The sequence below is a fragment of the Orcinus orca genome, chromosome 16, assembly GCF_937001465.1.
Source record: "Orcinus orca chromosome 16, mOrcOrc1.1, whole genome shotgun sequence".
NCBI classification, from domain to species: Eukaryota; Metazoa; Chordata; class Mammalia; order Artiodactyla; family Delphinidae; genus Orcinus; species Orcinus orca.
In genome coordinates, this window is record NC_064574.1 from 27,513,805 (window position 1) to 27,541,545 (window position 27,741).

At 46.8% G+C, this 27,741-nt stretch overlaps 1 protein-coding gene across 10 annotated transcripts in view; it reads left to right on the top strand.

Annotated features, from left to right (window-relative positions):
* Window positions 1–27,741, top strand: part of BCL2L1 (BCL2 like 1) — an 871,182-nt gene that overhangs the window by 18,283 nt on the left and 825,158 nt on the right. Inside the window, exon 3 of one of the 10 annotated variants that reach the window (XR_007471997.1) lies at window positions 1,535–18,049. The exons of 8 other annotated variants lie outside the window; for them this stretch is intronic. Coding sequence is in view for 1 of the 2 variants with exons in the window: in XM_033433449.2 (XP_033289340.1) it covers window positions 1,535–1,639 (105 nt within the window). In the remaining variant the exon portion in view is untranslated. Of the gene's footprint in view, window positions 1–1,534; window positions 18,148–27,741 lie in introns of those variants that run through there. One more of the 10 variants, XM_033433449.2, reaches the window with a different exon arrangement.

The following is a 27,741-nucleotide window of genomic DNA, read 5'->3' on the forward strand; positions in this document are numbered from 1 at the left end:
GCAGCCAGTTTGTGGGAGCCTAGAATAATGACAGGAGGAAAAGTCAGCTATTTGGAGCTAAGAAGGGACCTTAAAAAATCACTTCTGCCCCAACATTGCAGACAGAGTGGTCTTTTGAAAACCAGTTCAGATCTTGGCACATTCTTGCTTACAACCCTCCACCCAATTGGAATAAAACCCAGTCCTTACCTAGGCCTCTATGGCCTGCATGATCTGGTACTGGCTGCCTCTCCATCCTTCAGCACTCCCCCTTCCCTCTCTGCACTCATGGCTCAGGGGCTCCTGCTGTTCCTGGTTCCTGGCTCACTTGCCCCTGCCTGAGGGTCTGTGTAGTTGCTGTTCCCTCTGCCTGGAGTGCTCTGCCCCTGCTGTTTGCCTTGCTGGTTCTTTCAGTTGACTCAGCTCACAGGTCACCTCCTCTGAGAGGTTCTCTTTGACCTTTGGTCTAAAGTAGCCAAGGTACTTCTAAATCACTCTCTAGTCTTTTACTTTCTTGTATTTTTGTCACAGCACCAACCTCTATCTGAAATTTTCTGTTTGTTTATTTGGTTTTTGTCACTCTTCTACTAGAATGTAAGCCCATGATTATAAGGACTTTAGGTGGCTCATCATTTTATCTCTAATACCTAAAACTGTTCCTTATAGGTAGTAAACATTCAGTGAATGATTTTGGAATGAATGATTGAACAAATGAATAAACCTAAGACGTTGTTTTTATTTTACACATGAGAAAACTGAGTCAGCCCAGAGAAGCTAGTAAGAATTGTGAGTGTTCTTTCAACTTACCTTTTGAATGCTAAGTGCCATGTACTATACTTAGTGATTCACATGCATTATTTTTGTCACTTATCTTTGCTATAATTGTTTCGGACATCATTTTTGTACACCATTGTAGCATTTAAAAGAGAACTGGACCAACTCATTTTATTGGAGCCTCACTTTGTTTTACAAAGAGTTGGAGGCAACTTAGGAAAATTCATATGATCAAAAGGATAAAATAGCAGGGGAAATCAAGGGAAAGGAAAGTATGGATAAGAAGATGATAAGATGGGGCTTCCCTGGTGGCGCAGTGGTTGAGTCCACCTGCCGATGCTAGGGGACATGGGTTTGTGCCCAGGTCCGGGAAGATCCCACATGCCGCGGAGCGACTGGGCCCGTGAGCCATGGCCGCTGAGCCTGCGCGTCCAGAGCCTGTGCTCTGCAATGGGAGAGGCCACAGCAGTGAGAGGCCCGCGTACCACAAAAAAAAAAAAAAAAGAAGAAGATGATAAGATGGATAAGCTTAATTCACAGAAGCAGATAGCATGGAAGTCCCGTTGAACTGAGCAGAGTTTTTCTATCATTCTTTATGATTGATAAGTAAATTATGCCCAGATTCGTGAAAATGATGGAGTTTTAAAAAGCCAGTCACACACATGACCTTGGGATTGTCCCAGACTGCATGTGATAGTCCAGGATTTGTTGGCTCCCTCACTGCCTCATACCTGGGCTCCTGGGCTGAGACAGCATGATGATCTTTCTCCTCCTTCACCAGAGGGGCCAGTGCAGCAGGGAGGAGTCCCCCCAACCCTTTCGGGACCCAGCCAACTTTGTTTCAAAGAGAGCCTTTTGGGAGCTTCCCTGGTGGCACAGTGGTTAAGAATCCACCTGCCAATGCAGGGGACACAGGTTCGAACCCTGGTCCAGGAAGATCCCACATGCTGCAGAGCAACTAAGCTGGTGCACCACAACTACTGAGCCCGCACGCCTAGAGCCTGTGTCCCACAACAAGAGAAGCCACCGCAATGAGAAGCCTGCGCACCGCAACGAAGAGTAGCCCACGCTCGCTGCTACTAGAGAAAGCCCACGTGCACCAACAAAGACCCAATGCAGCCAAAAATAAATAAATAAATAAACTAATTTAAATAAAAAAGAGAGCCTTTTTTCCAGATTTATTAATTGAGATATCTCCATTTGAAGACCCAGTTCTATCCTTGAAATACTTCCAGTTGAATTAGAAAAGACGTAATGCACATGAAAAGAGATCTTGTGAAAGCCAACAATAAATGCTAAATGCCAAATAAGAGCAGCACTTCAAAGGAGAGGTGACTTTTGTGCTGGGACTTACCGTAGAGTGAGGGAAAAGAGGAGCTGGTGCTCCATGTGAGCTAAGTTGTGCAGGCTGGCATGGACTCTCAAGAAGAGACAGATAGGAGTGGTAGTCCATTTTGGAGTGTGTGTGAAAGGGTCACTTATTAGGTGATAAAGCCAGAAAGGTCAGCTGGAGCCAGATTTGTGGGAGCCTCAAGTGCCAGGGAGAGAGTCCGAGGCCCTCTTCGGCAGTCCTGGTATCCCAATATATATATCCCATTGCCAGGTACAGATGCCCATCCTGGCCACCTTCTGGTCCACTGATTCCCAGGTAGCAATGCCAGCACCTGGCATGAGAGCCAGGACCTAGAACTGACAGTGAGCAGAGGAGTAAGTGTGGGGTCCTTGTCAGTTTCGCCGGTGGCTGTCCCAGGTGCATTCATTCATTTGTTGATTCAGCAGATGTTTATTGAGCACCACCACATGCCAGGCACTGTGCTGAGTGCTGGGGGTGCTGTGATGAACTAGACAGTCAAGGACACTGCTTTCACATATGTGAGCTGGGGAGGCAGCTAGCCTGAGAAACAAGATGATTTCAGATAGAGGGTTAAATAATTTAAAGAAAATGAAACTGAGTAATGCAGTATCTAGGGAACCAACTTTATACGAGGAGATCAAGAAGGCCTCTCTGAGGAGATGACTTTTGACCTGAGAGTAGATTAAGGAGCAAGCCGGCCTGGGAAGATTTGAAGCAAAGATTTTGCAAACAGAAAAGCAAGGCAGATTGAACTTGGCTCGTCCAGACTTTGGGCCCACGCAGATACTCGGCTCTGACACTGGTGGGCCCACTGTGGGCCTTGCTTCCCCTTTGTGTTATGGGTCTTTCACTCCTCCCTCCCAGGGATCCAAAGGGAGTTACGGCGACTACCACTTACTGAGCACCTTTCCCAAATCAGGCACTCTACATCCATTTTCTCGTTTATTCTCCCACCCAGCCTGTGTGATGAGTAGGCTGTCGGCTCCAGTTTCTTTTCATGAGGAAATTGAGATTGAGAGAAATGAAGTTCCATGCCTAGGGTCCTGCAGCTTGGACACACTGGATCCTGAATTCAGACCGACATTGGTCTGGCTCCAAAAGCCAGGCTTTTTTCCAGTGCTCCACCCTCAAATAAGCGAAGCATTGTTAGTTCAGGATGTGCAGAAAGCTGCTGAGCAAAAGGAGAGTTAGGGCAGCATCTTGGAATGAGGGTCTTGAAGGACACCTACTGTCCTCTCATCTGATAGGACTCTTTTTGCTAAACTTCAGGAGGATGCTCCCAGAGCCCGAGGTTACTATTGGCCTTTTCCAGAGGCATGTTCGGGCTTAGCCAGCTGAGTATCCCCCAGTTTCCTGCTTTTACCATCTCAGCTGCTGGTCAGGAGGTTTAGGAAGGTGACATCATCTAGCTGAATCAGCTGCTGCTTCTAGACACATTAACGGGAACTGAAAGTCATTGCCCCTTCCTTCCTGCTCTGCAAGTCTCTTCAGAACGAGGCTGGGGTACAGACATTCCACCTGTCTGCAGGGTCTTAGCTGGAACAGTGCTCCCCACTTTTAAGGAACTAGAAGGTGCATTCTCCTGGACAAAGGTGTCCTCAAGGCTTCTCAAGCTAAAAGGAACAGTACCCTTGAGGGGTAGGATTCACAGGAGGGCCTCCATCCCTCTCCTCCACCTTCATTTATCCCTGTGACTTTGACGAGAATTCCTGACCCTTCTGATCTCCTTTGCCCAAGTCCAAGGCTCAGCTCCAGCACTGTAGGATGGGCAAACAAATGTTATTTGTGGACTTTGACCTTAAGGCATGTAGAGTCGGGTCAAGGGGACAAAAAGACAGCTTATATTTTAGAGCAGAGCATCCACCACACTATGATCTATTGGATATCCTCCCTTGACCCAATGACTGAAAAGGAAAAAAATAAAGAAAAAGAAAAGTAATAAGATGGCTCAGGGCCAGGTGACTAGGACAATAGACAGCTTACTTGCTCTGTGACTTTGCCTCTCTCAGCTTCACTGTTTTCATGTGTAAAATGGAAGTCACCAAGGTATGTGGCTCCTTTGATCATTGGAATATTACACAGCACATGTACAGCATTCAGCAGTGCATGCAGCACCCAGGGAGTACTCAGTGAATGGTAGCCCTGTAGATAGGTTCTCAAAAGAAGGCCATTGAGTAAGGGGAACTGGGCTTTGGAGTCTGGATAGGCTGTGGATGGATGCTGGCTGGAAGCAGACTATTCAGATGAGAAGAGGACAGACTTTGGATGCTGACAGTCTGCTGTGGAGTCGTGACAGGTGACTTTACCTCTTAGAGCCTCTGTTTTCTTCTCTGTAAAACTTGGGTACTGCTAGAACCTGCTTCACAGGACTGTTGAGGGGGTTAGTGAGGTGCTATCTTGATAATGGAAGCTGCTGAGGGAGTCCCCAGCATGTGCTGTTGTTGTTTCTCATTTGGCAGGAGAACTAGCCTGGTTAACGGCTAGAAGTGGGGGGACTTCTCTGGTGGTCCAGTGGTTAAGAATCTGCCTTCCAATGAAGGGCACGCGGGTTTGATCCCTGGTCGGGGAACTAAGATCCCACATGCTGCAGGACAGCTAAGCCTGCGCACCACAACTACTGAGCCCGCACACCACAACGAAAGATCCCGCATGCCATGCCACAACTAAGACCCAGCGCAGCCAAAATTTTAAAAGTTTAAACAAAAAAAAAAAAAAAGCTAGAAGTGGGATGTGAGAGGGCAGAGCTATTTTTTTTTTAAACATCTTTATTGGAGTGTAATTGCTTTACAATGTTGTGTTAGTTTCTGCTGTATAACAAAGTAAATCAGCTATACGTATGCATATATCCACATATCCCCTCCCTCTTGCATCTCCCTCCCACCCTCCCTATCCCACCCCTCTAGGTCGTCCTAGAGCACCTAGCACCCAAAGCACCGAGCTGATCGCCCCCGTGCTGTGCGGCTGTTTCCCACTAGCTATCTGTTTTATATTTGGTGGTGTATATATGTCATTGCCACTCTCTCACTTCGTCCCAGCTTACCCTTTCCCCTCCCTATGTCCTCAAGTGCATTCTCTGCATCTGCGTTCTTATTCCTGTCCTGCCCCTAGGTTCTTCAGAACCATTTTTCTTTTTTAGATTCCATATATATGTATTAGCATACGGTATTTGTTTTTCTCTTTCTGACTTACTTCACTCTGTATGACAGACTCTAGGTCCATCCACCTCACTACAAATAACTCAATTTCGTTTCTTTTTATGTCTGAGTAATATTCCATCGTATATATGTGCCACATCTTCTTTATCCATTCATCTGTCGATGGACACTTAGGTTGCTTCCATGTCCTGGCTGTTGTAAATACTGCTGCAGTGAACATTGTGGTACATGACTCTTTTTGAATTATGGTTTTCTCAGGGTATATGCCCAGTAGTGGGATTGCTGGGTCGTATGGTAGTTCTATTTTTAGTTTTTTAAGGAACCTCCATACTGTTATCCATAGTGGCTGTATCAATTTACATTCCCACCAACAGTGCAAGAGGGTTTCCTTTGTCTCCACACCCTCTCCAGCATTTATTGTTTGTAGATTTTTTGATGATGGCCATTCTGACCAGTGTGAGGTGATAGATACCTCATTGTAGTTTTGATTTGCATTTCTCTGATGATTAGTGATGTTGAGCATCCTTTCATGTGTTTGTTGGCAATCTGTATATCTTCTTTGGAGAAATGTCTATTTAGGTCTTCTGCCCAATTTTGGATTAGGTTGTTTGTTTTTTTGATATTGAGCTGCATGAGCTGCTTGTAAATATTGGAGATTAATCCTTTGTCAGCTACTTCGTTAGCAAATATTTTCTCCCATTCCAAGGGTTGTCTTTTAGTCTTGTGTATGGTTTCCTTTGCTGTGCAAAAGCTTTTAAGTTTCACTAAGTCCCATTTGTTTATTTTTGTTTTTATTTCCATTTCTCTAGGAGGTGGGTCAAAAGGATCTTGCTGTGATTTATGTCATAGAGTGTTCTGCCTATGTTTTCCTCTAAGAGTTTGATAGTGTCTGGCCTTACATTTAGGTCTTTAATCCATTTTGAGTTTATTTTTGTGTACGGTGTTAGGGAGTGTTCTAATTTCATTCTTTTACATGTAGCTGTCCAGTTTTCCCAGCACCACTTATTGAAGAGGCTGTCTTTTTTCCACTGTATATTCTTACCTCCTTTATCAAAGGTATGGTGACCATATGTGCGTGGGTTTATCTCTGGGCTTTCAATCCGGTTCCATTGATCTATATTTCTGTTTTTGTGCCAGTACCATCCTGTCTTGATTACTGTAGCTTTGTAGTATAGTCTGAAGTCAGGGTGCCTGATTCCTCCAGCTCTGTTTTTCTTTCTCAAGATTGCTTTGGCTGAGGGCAGAACTATTGCTCATTCCCTCTCTCACCTGGACAACTCTACAGCCACCTCCATGCTTCTTCCCTTGCACACCGCCCCCCCCTCCCAATCTGTTAGCCATATAGCAACCAGTGATTCTTCTAAAGTAGAGGTCAGATCCTGTCATTCTTCAGTTCAGAACCCTCCAGTGACTCTTCATTCATGAGAATAAAAACCAACGTGTATACAGTGCAGGGACGGTCCCCTAGAAATAAGTGTCCTAGGCTCATTCCTAATCAGAAGCAGCCCTGTTCCAGTACCTTTGTCCCTGTGTGTGTGTGCATGTGTACAGGCACAAGTGGATGACGCAGTGGTAATGCTATACATCCAGGACATTTCATAATAGGGAAGGATGTTGACCACTGCTTTGGGGTACCAAAGGTCATCTGGGCTGAGAAAGCTAAGGGCACTCAGGCAGGTCTTCCTCCCTTCTGAATCTGAGTCATTTCCTGAGAGATGTTGGTCATTCATTTATTTGTTCATTAACAAATAGTTATTGAGTACCTGCCATGTGTTAGACACTGAGCTATAGGTTGGGTATACAGTGTAAACTAACCAGAGTCCCTGTATTCACTATATGAGCAAAGGTGGGAGCAAGAGACCAGTAAGAAGCTGGGCAGGTGATGATGGTGGTTTGTACGAGGGTAGAGATGTGGCCAAAGTGGTGAGCAGTGGTCAGAGCATAGATACAATTTGAAGGTCAGGGCCACTGGATCTGCTAATGATTGGATAAGGGGTATGTGAGAGAAAAAGGAGTCCAGGTTTTTGGCCTGCGCAACAGGAAGGAACTTGCTGCCGTTTAATGAGAAGGGGAAGACGTCACGGCCAGTAGTTTCCTGCGAGGGCTCCTGCATGCAAGTCCTAGTTTGTTCACTCTTTGACTTTTTTTTTGGGCAAGTGTTTAAGTATACCAAGCCAAGGTCTCCTTGAATGTAAACCTGCTCTCTAGGCCATAGGCAGTCTGGTGCTGTGAAAATTAAATGGAGGTAATTTGTGTGAAGGGCTTTTAGGACAGTGCCTGGCATGTAGTAGGTCTCTGATCATTACTATTGTGGAAGACAGGGAAGCCCAAGACCAAGCAGGCATCAGCTCCCACCCCACCTCCACCACCCTCTCAAGGAGGCAGCTCAGACACCATCTGTCCAGCAGAGAAAAGCTGTAGGGAGACAGCTTTTGGGGGGCATTAGATAGATGAGCCCTTCCCAAGAAACCTAATCTCATTCTCAGCAGGTGCTAATCCCAGCAGCCTCCCTTGGTATCTGAGCCCAGCCCACCCAGTTCCTTCCCCGCCTCCACGCTGAGTCCCAGACCCTCTTCCCACTTCTCACCATCTCTAAGCTGCCACTAGCACACTTTCTTACCAGATGGAGGGGCTCCTAAAGGAGGAGACTGCCATCCATCTGACTGGGCCCAGTCCCTTACATGTGCAGGTCATCAGGGGCTTCAGGTGCCACCTGTCCAGAGGGCCCTGCCCCCACAGGTGCCAGTTCCTGGGCGTGGTGCTTGATCCAGGCAGATCTAGGCTGGAGCCAGCTGGAGCCAGAGACTCCCACTGTGCCCCAGCTGCTGCCTGCCCTCCCACCCACAGGCTGAGAAACAGGCTTAACTCTTTGGACACCACACATGTAGCCAGAGTTAGTGGTTGCAGTTCTGGCTCCCAGTATGCACTGTTCCAGTATAACTTTTTTTTTTTTTTTTAAGAAATTTATCATAAATACAACAGAGAATATCTTATGTGTATGTGAAGTTTCAAGACTAGGAAAATAATCACCTGTAAACTCATAACTCAGTTTATGAATACCTTAGAGCCCCCTGTGTGTCCTCTCCAATTACAGCCACACCCTACCCATTCTCCTGAGATTTGTGTCTGTCGTTCCCTTGCCTTTAAAAAAATGTTTTAGTGTGTGTGTGTGTGTATGCTTCTGCATGCTTTTAAATTTCATTTAAATATCATACTGTGTGTATTCATCTGCAGTTTTCTTTTTTTATTGAACATTGTGAGATCCCTCGATGTTATGTGTATAGTTGTAGTTCATTCATTTTCATATCCCTTTGTATGATTATGTCTCAGATTATGCATCCATTCTACTGTCAGTGATTATTTGGGTTGTTCCCTTGTTTTTGCTATTTCAAACAATGTGGTTTTGAACATTCTGTGTGTGTCTCCCTCGCATGCACACGTTCAAGAGTCTCTCCTGGGCAGTGGTTCCGAGACTTCAGCTGCTTATCAGAATCACCTGGAGGGCTTGTTAAACCACAGATTGCTGGGCTCCACCACCACAGTGCTTGATTCTGTATGTCTGGGGTTGGGGCCCTGAGAATTTGCATTTCTAACAACTTCCCAGGTGATACCGCTACTGAGGGTCCAGGAACCACACTGTGGGAAACATTGCTGTAGGGTATATACTCAGGAGTGGAATTGCTTGATGGAAGGTAATGCCCAAATGTTTCCCTATGTGTTTGTAAGAATTTATGCTGGAAACAGCAGCATTTGAATTTCCATTGCTTTACATCTTAATACTTGATATGGTCAGACTTTAAAATTTTTATATAGCTGGTGGGTGTGAGATGGTATCTTGGGGTTTTAATTTGCATTTCTCAGTGGAGTTGAGAATCTTTCCTTACATCTGTTGACCGTGTTTCTTCTTTTGTAAAATACCTGTAAAAGTCTTTGCTCTGTTTTCTTTTCATATGCCTTTTTCTTATGGATTTTTAGAAATTCTTTATGTATTCTGAATACTAATCTTTTTTATATATAAATTTATTTATTTTGGGCTGTGTTGGGTCTTCGTTGCTGCACGTGGGCTTTCTCTAGTTGCGGCGAACAGGGGCTACACTTTGTTGCGGTTTGCGGGCATCTCGTTGTGGTGGCTTCTCGTTTCGGAGCACGGGCTCTAGGCGCACAGGCTTCAGTAGTTGTGGTGCATGGGCTCAGTAGTTGTGGCTCATGGGCTCTAGAGTGCAGGCTCAGTGGTTGTGGCACACGGGCTTAGTTGCTCAGCGGCATGTGGGATCTTCCCGGACCAGGGATCGAACTCGTATCCCCTGCATTGGCAGGCGGATTCTTAACCACTGCGCCACCAGGGAAGTCCGTATTCTGAATACTAATCTTTTGTCTGCACGTGTTATGAATATAGGCTCGCAGTTTGCCTTTTCACTTTATATATGATGTCTTCTGATAACTAGAATTTCTTAATTTTAATGTAGTTGAATCTTTTCTTCCATGATTTACACCCTTTATGTTATGTTGAAGAAATACTTCCTTAATCTGTAGTCCTAAAGACATTTGTCTATATTTTCTTCTAAAAGTTTTAAAGTTTTACCTCTCACGTTTAAGTTCTTAATAGATCTGGAATTGACTCTCGTGTCATCTTAGTATTTTTGTTGGTGGAATACCCTTATTTCGATAGGTTTTAAACATCTACAGATCTGAATTATTTATAACTTGAGTTGTACCTGGAGCTTATTATATACACTGCATTAATATTTCATATTGAACAAAGGTGCCCTCTTTGGGAAAGAGTTTTGATCACATTTAAACCCCTTCCAAGACTTTTGTTGGATTTTTCAAATTTAGATATGATAATGGTATTGTGATTATGGATTTTTTTTTCTCTTTTAGAAATACATGCTAAACTATGTCTAGAATTTGCTTCAGAATAATACAGAGAGGTGAGGGAGAGTTGAAACACATGAAATCAGATTGATACTGAGTTGATAATTGTTGAAGCTGAGTGACGGTGGTTCATTTTATCATTCTGTCTACCTTTGTACATGTTGAAATATTCTCATAATAAAAAGTTAAAAATATCCAAGGACTATTTCCAGGGTTACTTATGAGGTAAAGCATCTTTTATTATATTTTATTAGCCAGGTATATATCTTACAGAGCCAGCTGGGTCTCCATTTACTTCCAGGAGTCCCTGATAGAGTGTTTTTAGCATGCAGGCAGATTGTTAAGGAAAACGGAGGAGAAGGAGTAGTAGGGGCCTTAGGGGAAGAAAGGTGGGGCTTCCCTGGTGGCACAGTGGTTTAGAATCCGCCTGCCAATGCAGGGAACACGGGTTCAAGCCCTGGTCCGGGAAGATCCCACATGCCGCGGGGCAACTAAGCCACCCGCGTGCCACAACTACTGAGCCCATGTGCCACAACTACTGAGCCTGCATTGCCACAACTACTGAAGCCCGTGCGCCTAGAGCCCGTGCTCCACAACAAGAGAAGCCACCACAATGAGAAGCCCGTGCGCTGCAACGAATAGTAGCCCCTGCTCACTCACTGCAATTAGAGAAAGCCCGAGCGCAGCAACTAAGACCCAACGCAGCCAAAAATAAATAAATAAAATTTAAAAAAAAAAGATCCAATGCCTTCTTTAAAAAAAAAAAGAAAGAAAGAAAGGTGGGAAGAGGGCTCCCTCCAGGACTAGGTTCCCTCCTTTCCCTTTTTTCTTCTGAGACTATCAGGGATAATTTTTACTTTAACCTGAACCTTCTTTCCCTGTTACTCTACCTGGACAGACTTAACCCAGAGGATAGAGGGACCTCATCATGGATCCTGGTCCTCTCCTAGGGCCAAAGGATCAGAGATGTTGGCAACCCTAGTGCAGTTGGTCACACAGCAGTGATGTTATTTTGCTGTCACAGGAGGCAAATACCAGAGTCGTCTTTTTTTTTTCTGATAGTATGATAACTGGCCAAAGGGTCTGTCTTTGGGGAGTCCCAGCTGCTTCTCATGGGAGAATTATTCTCTCTCTCCCTTCTCTCCTCTCTCAAACCACTCCCCCTTTAACTTTTTATTAGTTTTCTTGGAATAGATAGTATATTCATGGGGTTCAAATTTTGAAAGGAATAAATGTCTCCCTCCCACTTTTTTCTCCTAGCCACCCAGTTCCCTTCCTGGGAGAATGGACTCTGTAGACATAAGCAAACACATATGTTTCCCCTGGTTTTTATACAGATGGTTGTGTGCTGTAAATACTATTTGGTACCTTGATTTTCTCACTTAACAGTGTCTCTTAGAGATCACTCTGTATCAGTCCATCAAGAGCTTTCTCATTCTTAATAGCTACGGAGTATTCCATACATGGTACCGTCCTCTATTTAACCAGTTTCCAGTGGTAAACACTTTTTTGCAGTCTTTTGCCATTAGGATACTCAATGAAGAGCCCGATATATTTGTCATTTGGCCCATGTATGACTACAGGGTATCTGTGGAGGATAAATCCCTAGATGTGGAATTGCAGGGTCAAAGGGCATGTGCACTTGTGATTTTGATAGATGTCACCAACCTGGGCTGGTAGCAGCAAGTGCCAGTTTACAGGAGCATCTTTCCTCCCCTCACCCCTTCCACTGGGCAGGGTTTGATTCAGCACATTTATTGAGTGCTTTCCAGTGCCAGGCTCTGGATACAAAGATAACACTTTCATGTATCAAGTGAAGTTGTGACTGTGTGCCAGACACAAGCATGTTATCTGGTAATAAAGCCACCGAAGGAGGAAGGTTTTTAGATGAGAAAATTGAAGCTCAGGAAGTTTAAATAGTGTGCTGTGGTCACTCACCCAAGCTAGTAAGTTGCGGAGCTGGGATTTAAACCCAGGTTTGAATCCTCTAACCCCTGTGCTCTGTGCTTTTAAAGAACACCCTGGCTGCCTCTTGGAAGGAGTAACACATGGTCTTAGAGTCTAACACAGATGAGGAATCAGACTCACAGTAACTGGCCAAAAGAACACATAGCCAGGAAGCTATGGAGTCCCCAGGGGGGAACCACATATGTCTGATCTGAGGCCTCTGGTCTGTACTGAGCTGCCTCCCTTCCTTCTATAGAAAGAGTTTCCAAATCTAATCAGGATTCTGTCAAGAGGACTTTCTCCATCCAGAGCTCCAGTTGCTATAGAGAGCCATAAGTCGTACTGGTTCTTGGTGTGCAATCTATTTATTGGCCATCAGAGGGGCCCATAGACATAACCCCATTTATTGAGTACCTGTTATGTGCAAGGTGCTATAAGGTGCACTAATGTCGTATTTTTAACCCTCACAATAATCCTGCTTGGGAAACATATTATTGTCCCCGTTGTCCAGATTAGTGAACTGAGAGTAAGACAGGTCAAATGCTAATAAGGACAGAATCCAAATACAATCTGTTAGACTCAGACACACTCACTCGCTCCCTCTGGTGTCCATTGATTTCCCTTGGCTCTCTCTGCCTCTTCCATTTTTCTGTATTGCTTGGTGCCCTCTCCAGATGGTGAATCTGGCTTCTCCACCTCACACTGACTGCTTTAGAGGAGAGGGCCTACAGCTTCCATTTACCTCATACTCCCCACCCCTGTGCCCACTATTCAGCACAGGGTAGCAAAGAGTGTGCTGCAGTGTGATGCCCGAGGATTGGTTGGTGATCATTGGCGATGGCCCCCACTGATATTACTTCAGAAAGAACCCATCTCCCAATGGTATAACAGGTGCTCTTTGCACACCTGTCATGTGCTCACTGCTCCCATGGGAGAGAAGAGATGTATAAAGTACGGGCCTAGCTCTCAACAACTTAGGTCATGAGACTGCAAGTACCAAAGTCAATGGAAACGACTACAGGATTAGAAGAGTTCAGAAGAGGGAGGAAGCGTAACATAATTAGAATCATAGCAAACATTTATTGAGCCCGATGGGGTAGGTCTTATGCCCATTTTATAAACAAGGACCCTGAGACTCAGAGTTTAAGTGATCAGCCCAGAGTGCACCGCAAATAAGTGTCAGATTTAGGACTCTGAGTCCCTCCATGGCCTCTCAGGGAGAGCACTGTGGGCTCTATGCTGGGTGGCCTGGAGACATTGACTAAGGTTTGTCCAGTGCTGCTTTGTGTTCATATATTATCTCATTGAGCCTCTGTTTATGCCAGGAGGTGTAGAGGAGGTCTTCCTCTTACCATGGAAGCTACTGAGGTCTTCTGACTCCAAATCCCAAGTCCTGTCCACCATCCGTGCCACCTCCACATTTCTGTAGTGGGAGAACACAGGCTCTGCGATCAGACAGAAGGGGGTTAGAAGGGGGTTCTAACCCCCTTCCTCCATTTTGTGTCTCTAGGATCTTAAGATTTGCAGTTTGAGGCAATTGCAGGTGAAGAACATGCCCTTTGGGAGGCAGGCATACTCTAAGGGGTGAATGACATAAGGGAGGCATAATAATGCCAAAGTTCCTATAGTGCTTTTTTCAATGAACTTTCAAGTCTTTGGTTTACATATGCAGAAAGTGATGTGCCCCCAGAGGTAAAGTGACTTACCCAAGACCACACAGTGAGTTAATAAACAGCAACACTGGGATTAGAACTCGGGTCTCTTGTCACCTAAGAGAGTTTACTTCTTCCCTATACAATACTGCTCCCCCACAGGGGTACGGGGGTGCTGGAGGAAGGCCTAGGGTTGGGATCATAGCACTCTGGAGCTGGAGAGAGAGCCTTAGAGATCCTCTGGTCCATCCTCCACACTTGACAGATGAGAAGAGTGAGGCCAGGGTGATTAACTGACATGTCCAGAGCCAGACATGTCTCTGTCACCACAGAGCGGTGGTGACTAAGGTCCCAGGTCCTTTTCATACTATCTTGCAAAACTGGATTCCAAATTGCTTTTTTTCTATGCAAATCTAAACCTCACTCCAAATGCCAGCAGTTTACAATTAGAACAGCTGTTTAGTTTGGGGAGTTTTTTTCCCAAATAGAATCTCATTCTCATTTTCTCTCTCTCTCTCAATTCTTATTAAGGATGATATACTAGAAGGGGGAGCAGGGGGAAGTTCAGTGGAAGACCTTGATAGAAAAAAGGTAAAAATTTGATAGATTCTCTGAAGTCTAGGGAGGTCCTCAAAGCCAGGAAATAATTTAGAGGCCAGCCCCCAGACTATCCCAGCCAGCTCACCGCTGGTCCCGCCCAACTCACAATAGGTCTTCAGAAGACCCAGCCTTCCCTTGGCAGCTGCATCTGGTGAACACCAACGGAAATCCCTGGTATTTTTCTTTGCATGCGACCAACCGTGGAGATGTAGGTCAGGCGTTGCTGGCCTGGCAGTTACAACAGCTCTATCTCTACCCCTGCACCTGCAGCCATGTTTGCTAAGCCCTGTGGGGATGGGAAAAGAATGTTCCCCTCCAAACAGGGATCAAATCCTCAAGGGCCTATGTAGGCGGAGCTGACTGGAATTAGGAGGGTGCTGGAAGAGACCATCTGGAATGTGGGGACTAGGAGGGTGTCTCTGTCTCTTTCCCCCTTAATGTCTAATGCCTGCTGTGGTTAGTAGTAGCAGGGTTGGTGGTCCTCTGCTCAGCACAACTTAGCATCATCATCACTGATGGAGGAGACTGGGAAGGTCTCAGCTTCACGCTGGGCTCAGCTGGGCCCCTAGGCCTGCACCTGAACCCCCATGCCTGTCTGGTGTTTACGGGATTGAAGCTGCCACCCTTTGGGACCTAGCCTGTTTTCATTTCTGCTCTCAGCTGTCTGGTGTCCGCAGACCTCACCTACAGGTTTATGCATGCCCGTCCCCCACGATGCAGCCCCACAAGGGTCCTTCTGCCTGGCATACTCCACTTTGGCCTTTGTTCTCTTCAGCAGAGCTGCCAGTTCTGTGCCTGGCCAAGGGGAGAGCTTTCTTGTCCCCTCAGATAGGCTCTGTTGGTCCATCCTAGCTGTACCCGTCCCAAGATTCAATCTCTCTGCCTGCACTCTGGGGGGCGGGGCTGTGGTTCCAAGGCAGGGAAGGGGCACCTGTGTGGCTGCTCTGGACTGGCCTCTAATGGGCTGGCTTATTTTGTCCTGAGCTTTCTCCTGCCCTAGACTTCATGTATCTCCTTTGTAAAGATGTGGGACCAAGATCAGTACCTGTACCATTGATCTTTAAGGTAACTTATAGTTGATATGCAGATAAACATTTAAGATTTTTAGTAGTGTTTTTATTTTATGTTGATTTCCGTCTGTGGCAAATGATACTGGTTTTCTGTTTATAGTAGTATTCATAATAATATAAGTTGCCTTTTCATTTCATTTATTCATTTAGCACATACTTACTGAGTGTCTGCTCTGTGCCAATCACCGTTCTAGCTACTGGGGATATCTGCCTTCATGGAGTTTACATTCTAAAAAGACAGGGAGGGCTTCCCTGGTGGCACAGTGGTTGGGAGTCCGCCTGCCGATGCAGGGGACGCGGGTTCGTGCCCCAGTCGGGGGGGATCCCACATGCCGCGGAGTGGCTGGGCCCGTGGGCCGTGGCCGCTGGTTCTGCGCGTCCGGAGCCTGTGCTCCACAATGGGAGAGGCCACGACAGTGAGAGGCCCGCGTACCACACACAAAAAAAAGACTGGGAATGATGGTGGGGGTGGAGGGTGGCTAGGTATCTGTTGGTATTTGTTTGTTTTAATAAAGAGTGATTGGGAAAGGCTTCTCTGAGGAGGAGCCATGGGATGAGAGATCTGCATGACCTGAAGGAGTAAACCATGTAACAGTCTGTGGTAAGGACATTGTAGACAGAGGGTACAGGTACAGAGACCCCAAGGTGAGAAGGGTGTTTTTGGCATGTTTGAGGAAGAGGAGAGGAGACCAGGGTGGCTAGAACAGAGTGGCAGAGGAGAGAGTGGTAGAAGACAGAGGTTTGTGTGAGCCGTGGTGAGACACTGTGGCTCTTCCTCTGGGTGAGATGGGAAGGCGGGGGGAGTGGTTTGACCAGACAGGCTCGGGTCCAACTGCTTTTATTTATTTTTATTTATTTATTTATTTATTTTTAAATTATTTATTTATTTTTGGCTGCGTTGGGTCTTTGTTGCTGCGCGCGGATTTTCTCTAGTTGCAGTGAGCAGGGGCTACTCTTCCTTGCGGTGCATAGGCTTCTCATTGTGGTGGCTTCTCTTGTTGTGGAGCGCAGGCTCTGGGCACGTGGGCTTCAGTAGTTGTGGTACGTGGGCTCAGTAGTTGTGGCTTGCAGGCTCTAGAGCACAGGCTCAGTAGTTGTGGTGCACGGGCTTAGTTGCTCTGCGGCCTGTGGGATCTTCCCAGACCAGGGCTCGAACCCGTGTCCCCTGCATTGGCTTATGTATTCTTAACCACTGTGCCACCAGGGAAGCCCTAATTTTTTTTTAATTTTTATTTTTTGGCCACGCTGTGTGGCACGCGGGATCCTAGTTCCCCAACCAGGGATTGAACCTGTGCCCCCTCCACTGGGAGCATGGAATCTTAACCACCGGACCACCGGGGGAAGTCCCCCGACTGCTTTTAGAAGGACCCTTCTGGCTGCTGTGTGAGGGACCAGAGAGGGAAGTAAGAAGCTGGGAGATCAGTAAGGAGGTTGTTATAACAATACAGGCAGAAGATAATGTTGGCTTGGACAGTGGAGGTGGTGAGAAGTGGTGGGATTTTGGATAAATTCTGAGTATGTATCCAGCGGAATTTGCTGACAGATCAGAGCTAGAGAGGACTTAAGGATCTTGACTCTAAGGTGTTCCAGGCTTCAGTACCTGGACGGATGAAGCTGCTACCATTCAGTAAAAGGGGGAAAGATGCAGAAAGAACAAGTTGGGGGATGGGTTAAAAATTTTCAATACATTTAAGTGTTTAAAAAGTGAGTCAGTTGATAGAAAAATGTTAATAATAATCATGACACATGGATAAGGCCAAAACAGTGACAGCTAAAATTGTGGATAGAGTGGGCCAGATGTGTCTGTGCTTCCTTCCAGTTCTAAAATTCTGCTTTGGTGATTTCAGACCTCTAAGTCTCCCACTCATGAAGAATGGGAACTTGACACTCAGCCTAGAATGTAATGGATGCAGAAGGAATGCCAGGAGAGGAATCCCTTAGGCTAGGCTTACCTGTTGTTAATTTGGAAGGACTTGGAAAGTTCTTGCACACATCCTGGCCTCCTAGCATTGCCTCATTCACTCACTCACTGAGCACTTTCTGCCTAGCAGGCCCTGGACACACATAGGACAGCTCTAATGCCCCTTCCCTCCCCATAGAAATCAAGCTATCCCCACCCCTACCCTGGGCCTGGCTACTCCATGATCCTGCACATGGCTGGAGGTCAGGTGAGCAAATGGCTTTGATAGCAGAAATGGTTTTGTCTCTTTCTTCATGTCACAGGGTTCCCATAGTTACCAAGCTGGAAAAAAATCCCCTGCCTTTTGTAGATGAGAAACAAGGCCAGAGAAGAAAGCAACTCCCATAGTCCACATCCATTCCATTAGCAAATCCTTTCAGCTCTACTTTTTAAAAAATTTTATTTACTTATTTAATTTTGGCTGTGTTGGGTCTTTGTTGCTGCACGCAGGCTTTCTCTAGTTGTGGTGAGCGGGGGCTACTCTTCGTTGTGTTGCGCAGGCTTCTCATTGAGGTGGCTTCTCTTGTTGCGGAGCATGGGCTCTAGGCGTGTGGGCTTCAGTAGTTGTGGCTCACGGGCTCTAGAGCACAGGCTCAGTAGTTGTGGCGCACGGACTTAGTTGCTCCGCAGCATGTGGGATCTTGCCGGACCAGGGCTCCAACCTGTGTCCCCTGCATTGGCAGGTGGATTCTTAACCACTGTGCCACCAGGGAAGTCCTCAGCTCTACTTTAAAAATAAATTCTGAATCTGACTGCTTCTCTCCAGCTTCCCTGGCACCATCCTGGTATAGGTGCCCTCCTGGTGAGGTGCCCTCACCACCCTCATATTTTTCCCAGATGACTGCATCAGCTCCTCACCAGACCTCTTGCTTCCACCCTTACCCCTGGAGATCTCCACCCAGCAACCAGAGGGAGTCTGTTAAAATCATGGAGATCTCCACCCAGCAACCAGAGGGATTCTGTTAAAATCAAAGTCAGATCATGTCCCTCCCCTGCTCAGAACCCTGCAGTGTTCCCATGTCACTCGAAGGACAGGCTCAAGTTTTTAAATGGCCTTACAGGCCCTGCACAATCTGGCCCTTGGCTACTGCCAGACCCTACGCTATCATTCTCCCCTCATTCACTACTCAGCTTCAGCCACACTGACGTCTTTCCTGTTCCTGGAGCACCCCAGGTGTGTTCCTGCCTCAGGGCCTGGCACTTGCTCTTCCCTCTGCCTTTCCTCAGATCCTTGCAGTGTGGTTCCTCACTTCATTCAGGGCTCTGATCAAATGTCACCTCTTAAAAGAAGCTTTCCTTGCCCAGGGTTTTTTTTTTTTTTTTTTTTTTTTTCTTTGCGGTACGCGGGCCTCTCACTGTTGTGGCCTCTCCTGTTGCGGAGCACAGGCTCCAGACGCGCAGGCTCAGCAGCCATGGCTCACGGGCCCAGCCGCTCCGCGGCATGTGGGATCTTCCCGGACCGGGGCACGAACCCGCGTCCCCTGCATCGGCAGGCGGACTCCCAACCACTGCGCCACCAGGGAAGCCCCTGACCAGGGTTTTAATTCTGCCATCTTCCGTGTTTCTCACTAACCCCTTTCTCTCATTTAGTTTTCTCTAGCACTTATCACCATCTGACATTTGTTTGTTGCCTGTCTCTTCCCATTAAATGATAAACTTATGCAGGTAGGAATTTTCTTCTAATTTAGTCACTGCTTTATCCCCAGCACTTAACGTGGTGCCTGGCATTTAGTGGGCTCTTAATAAAGATTTATGGAATGAATGAGTGTCCAGAGCTAAGCAGGGAATCCTCCTACAACCCACAGGTCAGCCCAGAAAGGAGTCATGGTCTGTCTTTAAAAACGCAGCTAACAACTTCGCCAAAGCTTTTTGGCATGGCTTTTGTTTCCAAGATAATGACTAGGTGGAGGGAGGGACTCTGCAAGGACTGGCCTTGCAGGGGCTGAGTTGGGGGGCAGTGGGGAAGCACAGAGCAGCCATCCGCATACCTCTGTCCTTCCCACCCTCAAGGCACCCGGGGGGAACCAAGAGATATGCCTCTGCCCTGACCTCAGAGTCATCTCTGATGCAAGGCCCAAGATTCTCAGTAAGTATTGGGCAGTGGGTGGGTGAAAGGGGAAGGAAGGAAGAGCTTAGTCACATCCTTCTGCATCTGTCCTATTGCGCTGGCAGATTTAACGAGCTGTGGAGTCAGACACCCTCACTTGGTAACCAGAGATCTCAGGCAAAGTCTCCTCACCTCTCTGAGCCTTAGTTTCCTCGTTGGTAAAATGGGGACAAGACCTACTTGGAAGATTTTGAGAATTCAAGCAGAGGCTGAGTCAGTATGAGCTGTTTTGGGGGTTTTTGGGGGGTTTGTTTGTTTGTAGCTATAAATAATGAGAATACCACATGAGAAGCACAAATGGGGCCATTCATTTTTAGCTATAAAAAAATAACGCTAACATTTATTGAGCACCTTCCATGGACCATTTAATTCTTGCTGCTAAGCCTGTGATGTAAGGACAGTGTTCTCACTTTGTAGACAGGCCCCTGGGCTTGGAAAGGTAAAGTCTTGCCCCAGGTCCCACAAGTAGGCAGTCACAGAGCTAGGGTTGGAACCTGTACTTTTGTGCTCCAGGGCTCAAGAAGCCTTGCGGGGGAGTCCCTTCACCTCGTCAGGTCTCAGTTTTCCATCTGTTTAGGGTAGGGGTTGAACTAGACATCTCTGTGAACCACAGGTCATGCCACATCAGGTGGGACAGTGAGTTGCTTCTGGGCTTGCCTGGTGATGGTGGTGGTGACCTTCTGCAGTTTGTTGGTGCTGTGGGCACTGACCGTGAACAGCAAACCTCCAGGTGGCCCCTCCTCAGCGTCATGGCTACAAGAGTACTTCAGCTCTCCTGGCACCATCTCAGGCATCTTGCTGTTCTCTACCTTGTGGGGGCTGGTGGACCGGGCTGAAGATGAAACGGGGAGACTAGAAGGAACCAGAATGAAGGAAATGCACCCTGAGGGCGCCTTCAGCTCTGAGGTTTTGGTTACAGGGGTGTGTGTGTGACCATTTGTATGTGGTGGGGGCTGTAGGGATTTACTCCTGTTGCCAAATCCTCCAGAGCCGTTGCCTTCTGCTGTGGAATTCCAAACATTTCCCATCAGATAAAGGTGGCTGAAAATACCCGGGACTTGTCTGGACTAGTTGGAGGCGGTGCTGGGGTGAGGAGGTTGAAGCCACTGGGGTACAGCCCGGCGAGGTCTGGCCCTCTGAGGAGCTGGCCTTGGTCACAGACATGCCCATTGCCCTTTTCCCCAGGAATCTGCAGGTTTGAGGGCAAGGCTCAGCAGGCTTTAAAGTGGAGGCAACAAGTTCTTCTACTCCAGAATGTTGCCTCCCACCTTCCGCACTAAGTTATTGGATCTTTTGGATACCCCTGAGAGAGAACACAGGTAGTCACTTATTTGCCCATGTGTGAATTATTTTCATCCTCCTCATGCTGCAGCACTGGTAAGAGTGATTTGAGATGATCCCCTTCATTTTGCAGATGAGGAAAGTCCCAGGCTTTCCCAGCATCCCAGACAGAGGAATGGACTCACCCCAAGCAAGCCAGTGACAGAGCTGGGACACAAAACCCACACCTGCTGATGCTCAGCCCATTGCTCTTTTCCCCACAGCATGCAGCATTGATCAGCACCAGATGAGGGAATGGGGGCAGCTCTGGGCAGAAAGGAGGAGGGAGTGGCTGCTTTGGACCATGGAGTATTTAGAGGCATAGACCCCAGAAAGAAGCAGTATTTTAGGGAGGGGGTTGACCCCAGAGACCAAGCCCCTGTTCCTTTTGTAGATTGCTACCCTAGTCCCTCCTGCCTGTTGCCTCAACACAATGCAGAAGATGCCTTTTCCAGAACTTTCTCATGAGCCTGGGAGAACTTGGTGTCTGGGGAGCCCCAGGTACCCTGCCCAATCACCTGGTGTCTTGGGGCCTCCTCCTAGTTTTGCCAGGCAATGAGCGTGGGGATGAAGAGAGAGGGAACTGGCCTTCTTCCCTTCCCACCAGTCAGCCGTACTCATCAGGACCTTCTCTGGGCCCAGCACTGGGCTAGGCCTGGGGGACAGAGCTCATGGTCAGAAATGAGCAGCTCAGCAAACTGGTGAGAGAGCCGAAGGAGACTTGGAAGGGGAGAGCAGGAGGCCTCCTTGAGGAAGTGGCCTGTAGGTTAAGACCTAAGAGATAAGCAGGAGAGAGTTCAGCATAGGGACCAACATGAGCAAAGGTCCTGAGGCCGAACAGAACATGGCATGTGAGGAATAAGCAGCTTGGCCCTCGACAAAGCTAAGGAAACCCTGCAGACCATGGAGAAAGGTCTAAGACTCGGGCTGAGCCTTGGTCTAATAATAAGAGCAGTATAATAGCTGGCATTTACTTAAAGTCTACTATGTGTCACATATAGTTCTAAGCCCTTTATATGTATTACTATTGAATTTTCACAATGTTCTTGTGAAATAAGTACATTTTTAATTCCCATGTTATAGATGAGGTCCAAAGCTAAACATCTTAGTCTAATTGCAAGACTTTTTGGGTACCTGCCTATTCTTTGCTCTGGCAGCCCAGTTTGGTGGAGAAAAAGAAGTTAATTTGTCACCAGCCTTGGCCTCATCTGGATAGCACTGCCATTTTACAAATGAGGAAGCTGATACTCAGAGAGCAGCAGGACCTGGTCCAGGGCCTTCGGCAAGGCTGGCATAGCTTCCTCTGCCAGCTCATGTTGCCTTCTTGGGTAGCCCTTGGGACAGAGTTGGAGGAGAGCAGCAGAGGAGAGAGAACCAGAACTAAGGCCCAGCAATGGCGGGAGGTAGAGGGAAAGAGGCAAAAGTTTTCCAGGAGAGCTGATCAATGGGAAAAGTTTTCCAAAAGAGCTGTCCAAAGATGAAATGCTCCACATAGGAGGGAGGGAACCCCTGCTCACAGTGTGTAAGCAGAGAATGCCCTGGAGATACTCCATGAGTATGGACCATCTGGAATGAAACAGACCTACTATGTGATCTGGATGTTCCACCTTTCTTTTTGTTTATTTCCTTTCAGTTTGATTGAAATATATTTGGCATACAGTACTGTATAAGTTTAAAAGGTTTATAGCATAAAGATTTGATTTACATACATCATAAAGTGATTACCACAGTAAGTTTAGTGAACATGTCATCTTGTATAGGTACAAAATCAAATAGAAAAAAAATTTTTTTTCTTATGATGAGTACTCTTAAAAACTTTAATATATAACATACAGCAGTATTAATTACATTTATCATGTTGTACATTACATCCCTAGTACTAATTTATCTTATAATTGGAAGTTTGTACCTTTTGACCACCTTCTTCCTTTCCCCTCCCCTCACCTTCCCCTGGCCCCTGCCTCTGGTAACCACAAATCTGATCTCTTTTTCTATGAGTTTGTTTATTTTTTAAGTACAATTGACCTACAACACTATATTAGTTCCTGCTATACAACGAAGTGATTTGGTGTTTCTATACAATTCAAGCTGATCACCACAGTAAGTCTAGTTAAGATAAGTCACCATACAAAGATACTACATAGTTATTGACTATATTCCCCATGCTGTACATTTCATACCCGAGACTCATTTATTTTGCAACTGGAAATTTATATCTCTTAATCTCCCTCACCTATTTCTTTCCTCCCCCAGCCCCCTCCCCTCTGTCAGACACCTGTTTGTTCTGTGTATCTGTAACTCTATTTATGTTTTGTTATGTTTGTTCATTTGTTTTGTTTTGATTGAGATTCCACATATAAGTGAAATCATATAGAATTTGCCTTTCTGTGTGACTTATTTCACTAAGCATAATGCCCTCTAGGTCCCTCCATGTTGTCACAAATGGCAAGATTTCATTCATTTTTATGGCTGATATTCCGTTGCGTGTGTGTGTGTGTGTGTGTGTGTGTGTGTGTGTGTGTGTGTGTGTATCATCTTCTTTATCCATTCATCTGTTGATGGGCACTTCGGTTGCTTCCATATCTTGGCTATTGCAAATAATGCTTCAGTGAACATAGGGGTGCATATATCTTTTCTAATTAGTGTTTTTGTTTTCTTCAGATAAATATGCAGGGAGTGGTATTGCTGGATCATATGGTAGTTCTAGTTTTAATTTTCTAAGGAATCTCCATACTGTTTTCCATAGTGGCTGCACCAGTTTACATTCCCACCAGCAGTGCATGAGGGTTCCCTTTTCTCCACGTCTCCACCAACACTTGTTATTTGTTGCCTTTTCAATAATAGCCATTCTGACAGGTGTGAAGTGATATCTCATTGTGGTTTTGGTTTGCATTTCCCAGTGTTTTGTGATGTTGAGCATCTCTTCATGTGCCTGTTGGCCATCTGTATGTCTTCCTTGGAAAAATGTCTGTTCAGATCCTCTGCCCATTTTGTAATCTGGTTATATGTTTTTTTGAGTTGGATGAATTCTTTGTATATTTTGGATATTAACTGATTATCGGCTATATCATTTGCAGATATCATCTCCCATTCAATAGGTGGCCTTTTAGTTTTGTTGATAGTTTCCTTCACCATGAGAAAGCTTTTTAGTTTAATGTACTCCCATTTGTTTATTTCTGCTTTTGTTTCCCTTGCCTCAGGGGACATATCAAAAAAACATTACAAATCAAAGAACATACCACCTATGTTTTCTTCTAGGAGTTTTATGTTTTCAGGTCTTACATTTAAGTCTTTAATCCATTTTGAATTTATTTTTGTGCATGGTGTGAGAAAATCATCCAGTTTGATTCTTTTGTATGTAGTTGTCCAGTTTTCCCAGCGGCATTTGTTGCAGAGGCTGCCTTTCCCTGTTGTATCTTCTCGCCTCCTTTGTTGTAGATTAATTGCCCATATAAGTGTGGGTTCATTTCTGGTCTCTCTGTTCTGTTCCATTGGTCTACGTGTCTGTTTCTGTGTTGGTACCATACTGTTTTGATTACTGTAGCTTTGTAGTATAGTTTGAAATCAGGGAGCATTATACCTCCAGCTTTGTTCTTCTTTCTCAAGATTGTTTTGGCTATTGGGGGTCTTTTGTGTTTCCATACAAATTTTATAATTATTTGTTCTCTTCTCCACCTACCTCTTTCCTGAAATAACCAAGTGAAAAAAATGCCATTAGTATTTTGATAGAGATTGCACTGAATCTGTAGATTTGCACTCCACCTTTCTGAACCTCATCTGGGAAGTGGGGATGAGTTAGGGGTGAGCTTGAGCATCACATGGAAGGTTGGATGGGTATCTTGTAAGGTCACTTTTGAGTCTCTGACTCTGTTTCAAGGGTGAGCCTTGGTCCTTCTCACCCTGGACACTGGGAGAGGAATGAAAGGCTGTGGCCATCTACTCATGAAAGAATAGGGAGTTAGTTACCAAGGAAGAGATGAGAGAGGATTGAGATGAGGGGAGTGCCCAGACTGCCAGGGAATGAATGCTTATGAGCAGGTAGCAGCTGCCCAGGAGCCATTAAACATTTGGGCTCTGGAGCCAGACTGCCTGAATTCAAATCCCTACTCTGCAATTTATAACTGTATGGCCTTGGGAGGTCACTTGACCTCTCCGTGCCTGTTTCCTCATCTGTAACTTGGAGAGTAATGATAGCACTTACTTCATGGGGTTATTATGAGGATTAAGTGAATTTGCATACATGACGAAGCTCTTAGCACCTTGCCTGGTGCATGGTAAGTGCTCGGTAAAGAGCAGCCATCACTCCCTGGGAAGGTGGTCGAAAGCCCCAAAATGAGCATCTGTGCCCCCAGTAAATGCTTTTCTGAATTATCTCTCTCTGCCTCCAAGACTAGCACTCCACTTCTGAGCTGAGGAGGTGGAGAGCCCACGCTCGCACTGCTGGGCGCGATAGCTTTCTCAATTCCCCAGCGGAGGTGTTATCTCCTCCTGGCACAACCACTTCCTTTTCTGAGAAGTAAGCACATCTGTCAGGCTTAGCTTCTTAGAACTAATGGTGGGGGAGGAGGCGGGGGAGGAGAGGCTGGCAGCTGACAGGGGCAGACTTAGAGAAAGATTAACATGAAGTTTGCTGTGAGGATGCTCCAAATATTACCTACAGCCCGGATGGCTTGGGCCCCCCATGCCACCCTCCTCAGCCAGTAACACCAGGGTCACCTTGCTTTACCAAATGCTTTCATCCCCTGGTCTCACCATCACTGCCTCACCTCATCACTGAGGTCAAAGCAGGAGAAACTAAGGCTCAGAAGTAGAGCTGCCTGCTGTGCCACCCACAGCTGGGCTGGCTAGACTGAGGTGTCGGCTCAGCAATCTGACAACCCATCTCTTTGCCCTGCCCCACTGAGCCGCCTCTGAGTTGCCCACATCCAGGCCCGTGTTCCCCAGGGTAGAGGAGAGAGGCTGTGTTCCTCTCACATTGCTGAAGCCAACAGCTCCCCCAAGAAAGCCAGGGGAAGTGGATTCCAACCACAAACCTCACTTCTTCCGAGTCTCCGCCTGCTGCTCCCTGCCAAGAGAGTGATAAGACCTCTTCGTTTGCCCCACCACCCACCTTCCTGCCATCTCCTTGGGATCTCCTAGCAAGGCCTCATTTGTCTATTCAGCCGGCATTTATCAGCCTCTCCTCCAGGGAAACTGAGGCCAGGAACAGAAAGTGACTCACGGCCTGCCCATGCTGGGCTGTGGTGAGGCCGGGTAAGGTACAGTCTTGATGTCCCTGGCACTTTCCCTGGGCTGCTAGGAGCCCCTTCCTCTTCTCCACCTACCTCTTTCCTGAAATAACCAAGCAGGAAGGAAGCAGTGGGCCTGGGCCCTCCAGAGTCACCCTAAAGGAAGGAAGGGCCCGTCTGGCAGAGGTGCTTGTTCTCCACTGAAGCCAGGACGGAAGGGTTTCACTTTCTCTCCTGGCCTTCGTCACATCCTTTTCCTGTGGTACCCAGTTCCCCTCAGCTGGCTAGGGGCCAGAACTCATTCATTCAGCTGGTGGCCTCAGGCCACCTTCTTCCTCCTAGAGGGACTCAGGGCTATAGGCCTGGCCCAGAATATGAACTGGCTTCTCTACTTATCCACTTGGGACAGGTCTCTCAGTATCTCTGAGCCTCGGCTTACCTGGGCTTAAAGTGAGGACCTCCTTCAGTAACAGAAGTGCACGCACCTGGCCCATGATGGGGCATTGAGGCGAATTATCCTTTTGAAAGTGAGCAGAGTGCTGTGTAGAGGATAGGAGCAAAGGCACTGGAGCCAGATTGTTGGTGCAGGCAACCCAGCCATGTCACCAGGTCACTGTGTGACCTTGGGCAAGTCACAGATCGTCTGTGGGCCTCAGGTCCGTCAGCTGTATGCTGGGTTAATAGTAGTACCCGCTGGCCGGCAGAGCATAGAGACAGTTAAATAAACTAATCCACAGAAAGGGCCAAGAAGAGTGTCTTGCAAGATAAGTGCTTGGGAAAAGTCACCCACTGCTGCCGCCACTGAAGAGGCTAGTTCTCTGTGGGTGGAGACAGCAGGGACCCAAGATGGCAGGATTGGACATCAGAATGAGCAGGAGGCCAGAACTCAGACAAATCCCAGTCCTACCACTTCCTAGATAGAGCTTGCGGGGAAACGCTGAAGCCTCCATCTTCACGTCTGCAGAATGAGGCTCTGACAAATGTTCTGAGGATTAACTGAAAGTAGTCATTCATTTGTTCATCTCAAATAGGTTCATTTAGAACGGCACCTGCTATGTTCCAGGTACAGCACCAGGTTCTTTAGGTATAAGTGACAAAAACTACACGCAGTCTAGTGGGGGAGACAGGACAAAAAACAATCACTCAAGTGAATGTGATTGTGCAGTCCCTCAAGTGAATGTGATTGTGATTGTGCAGGGAGTATGGCCTCCTTGGAGTAAAGTGCTTTAGCTCAGTCCCTGGCACAGGTAAAACATTCAACTGTGTGATAAAGGTTAGCTGCCATAATAACAGATACTTTATTGTCATTTAAAAAGTGAGGACACTGTGGGCTGGAGAATCGAAGTAACCTGCTCAGAGTCACACTGCTAGGAAGAAGCATGGAGACGTGGGAGGTGAGAGAGGAGAAGGGTGGGGAGTGGAGGACTGACCGGATTCAAGCAGGAACTGCGCTCCAGCCCCTGGCAGGGCGGGTGGTCTGCTGGCACTTGGGCCACTGCCCCAGGGGCACTGCTGTGCCAGCCTTTCTCCTGACTTCTCCAGGGTTGCAGGGGGCCGCAGGATAACCTGCATTGTGCAGTTGGCTGTCTCTGGGCAGAGATCTAGCTGAAGCCAGTCTGTGCCTGTCTGGATGGACCCCTGGCTTCAGACATGGGTCCTTGGTCCCTGCCTGCACTGAGCCCCCAGACTGATGGGTGAGACCGACATACAGAAGGCCTCA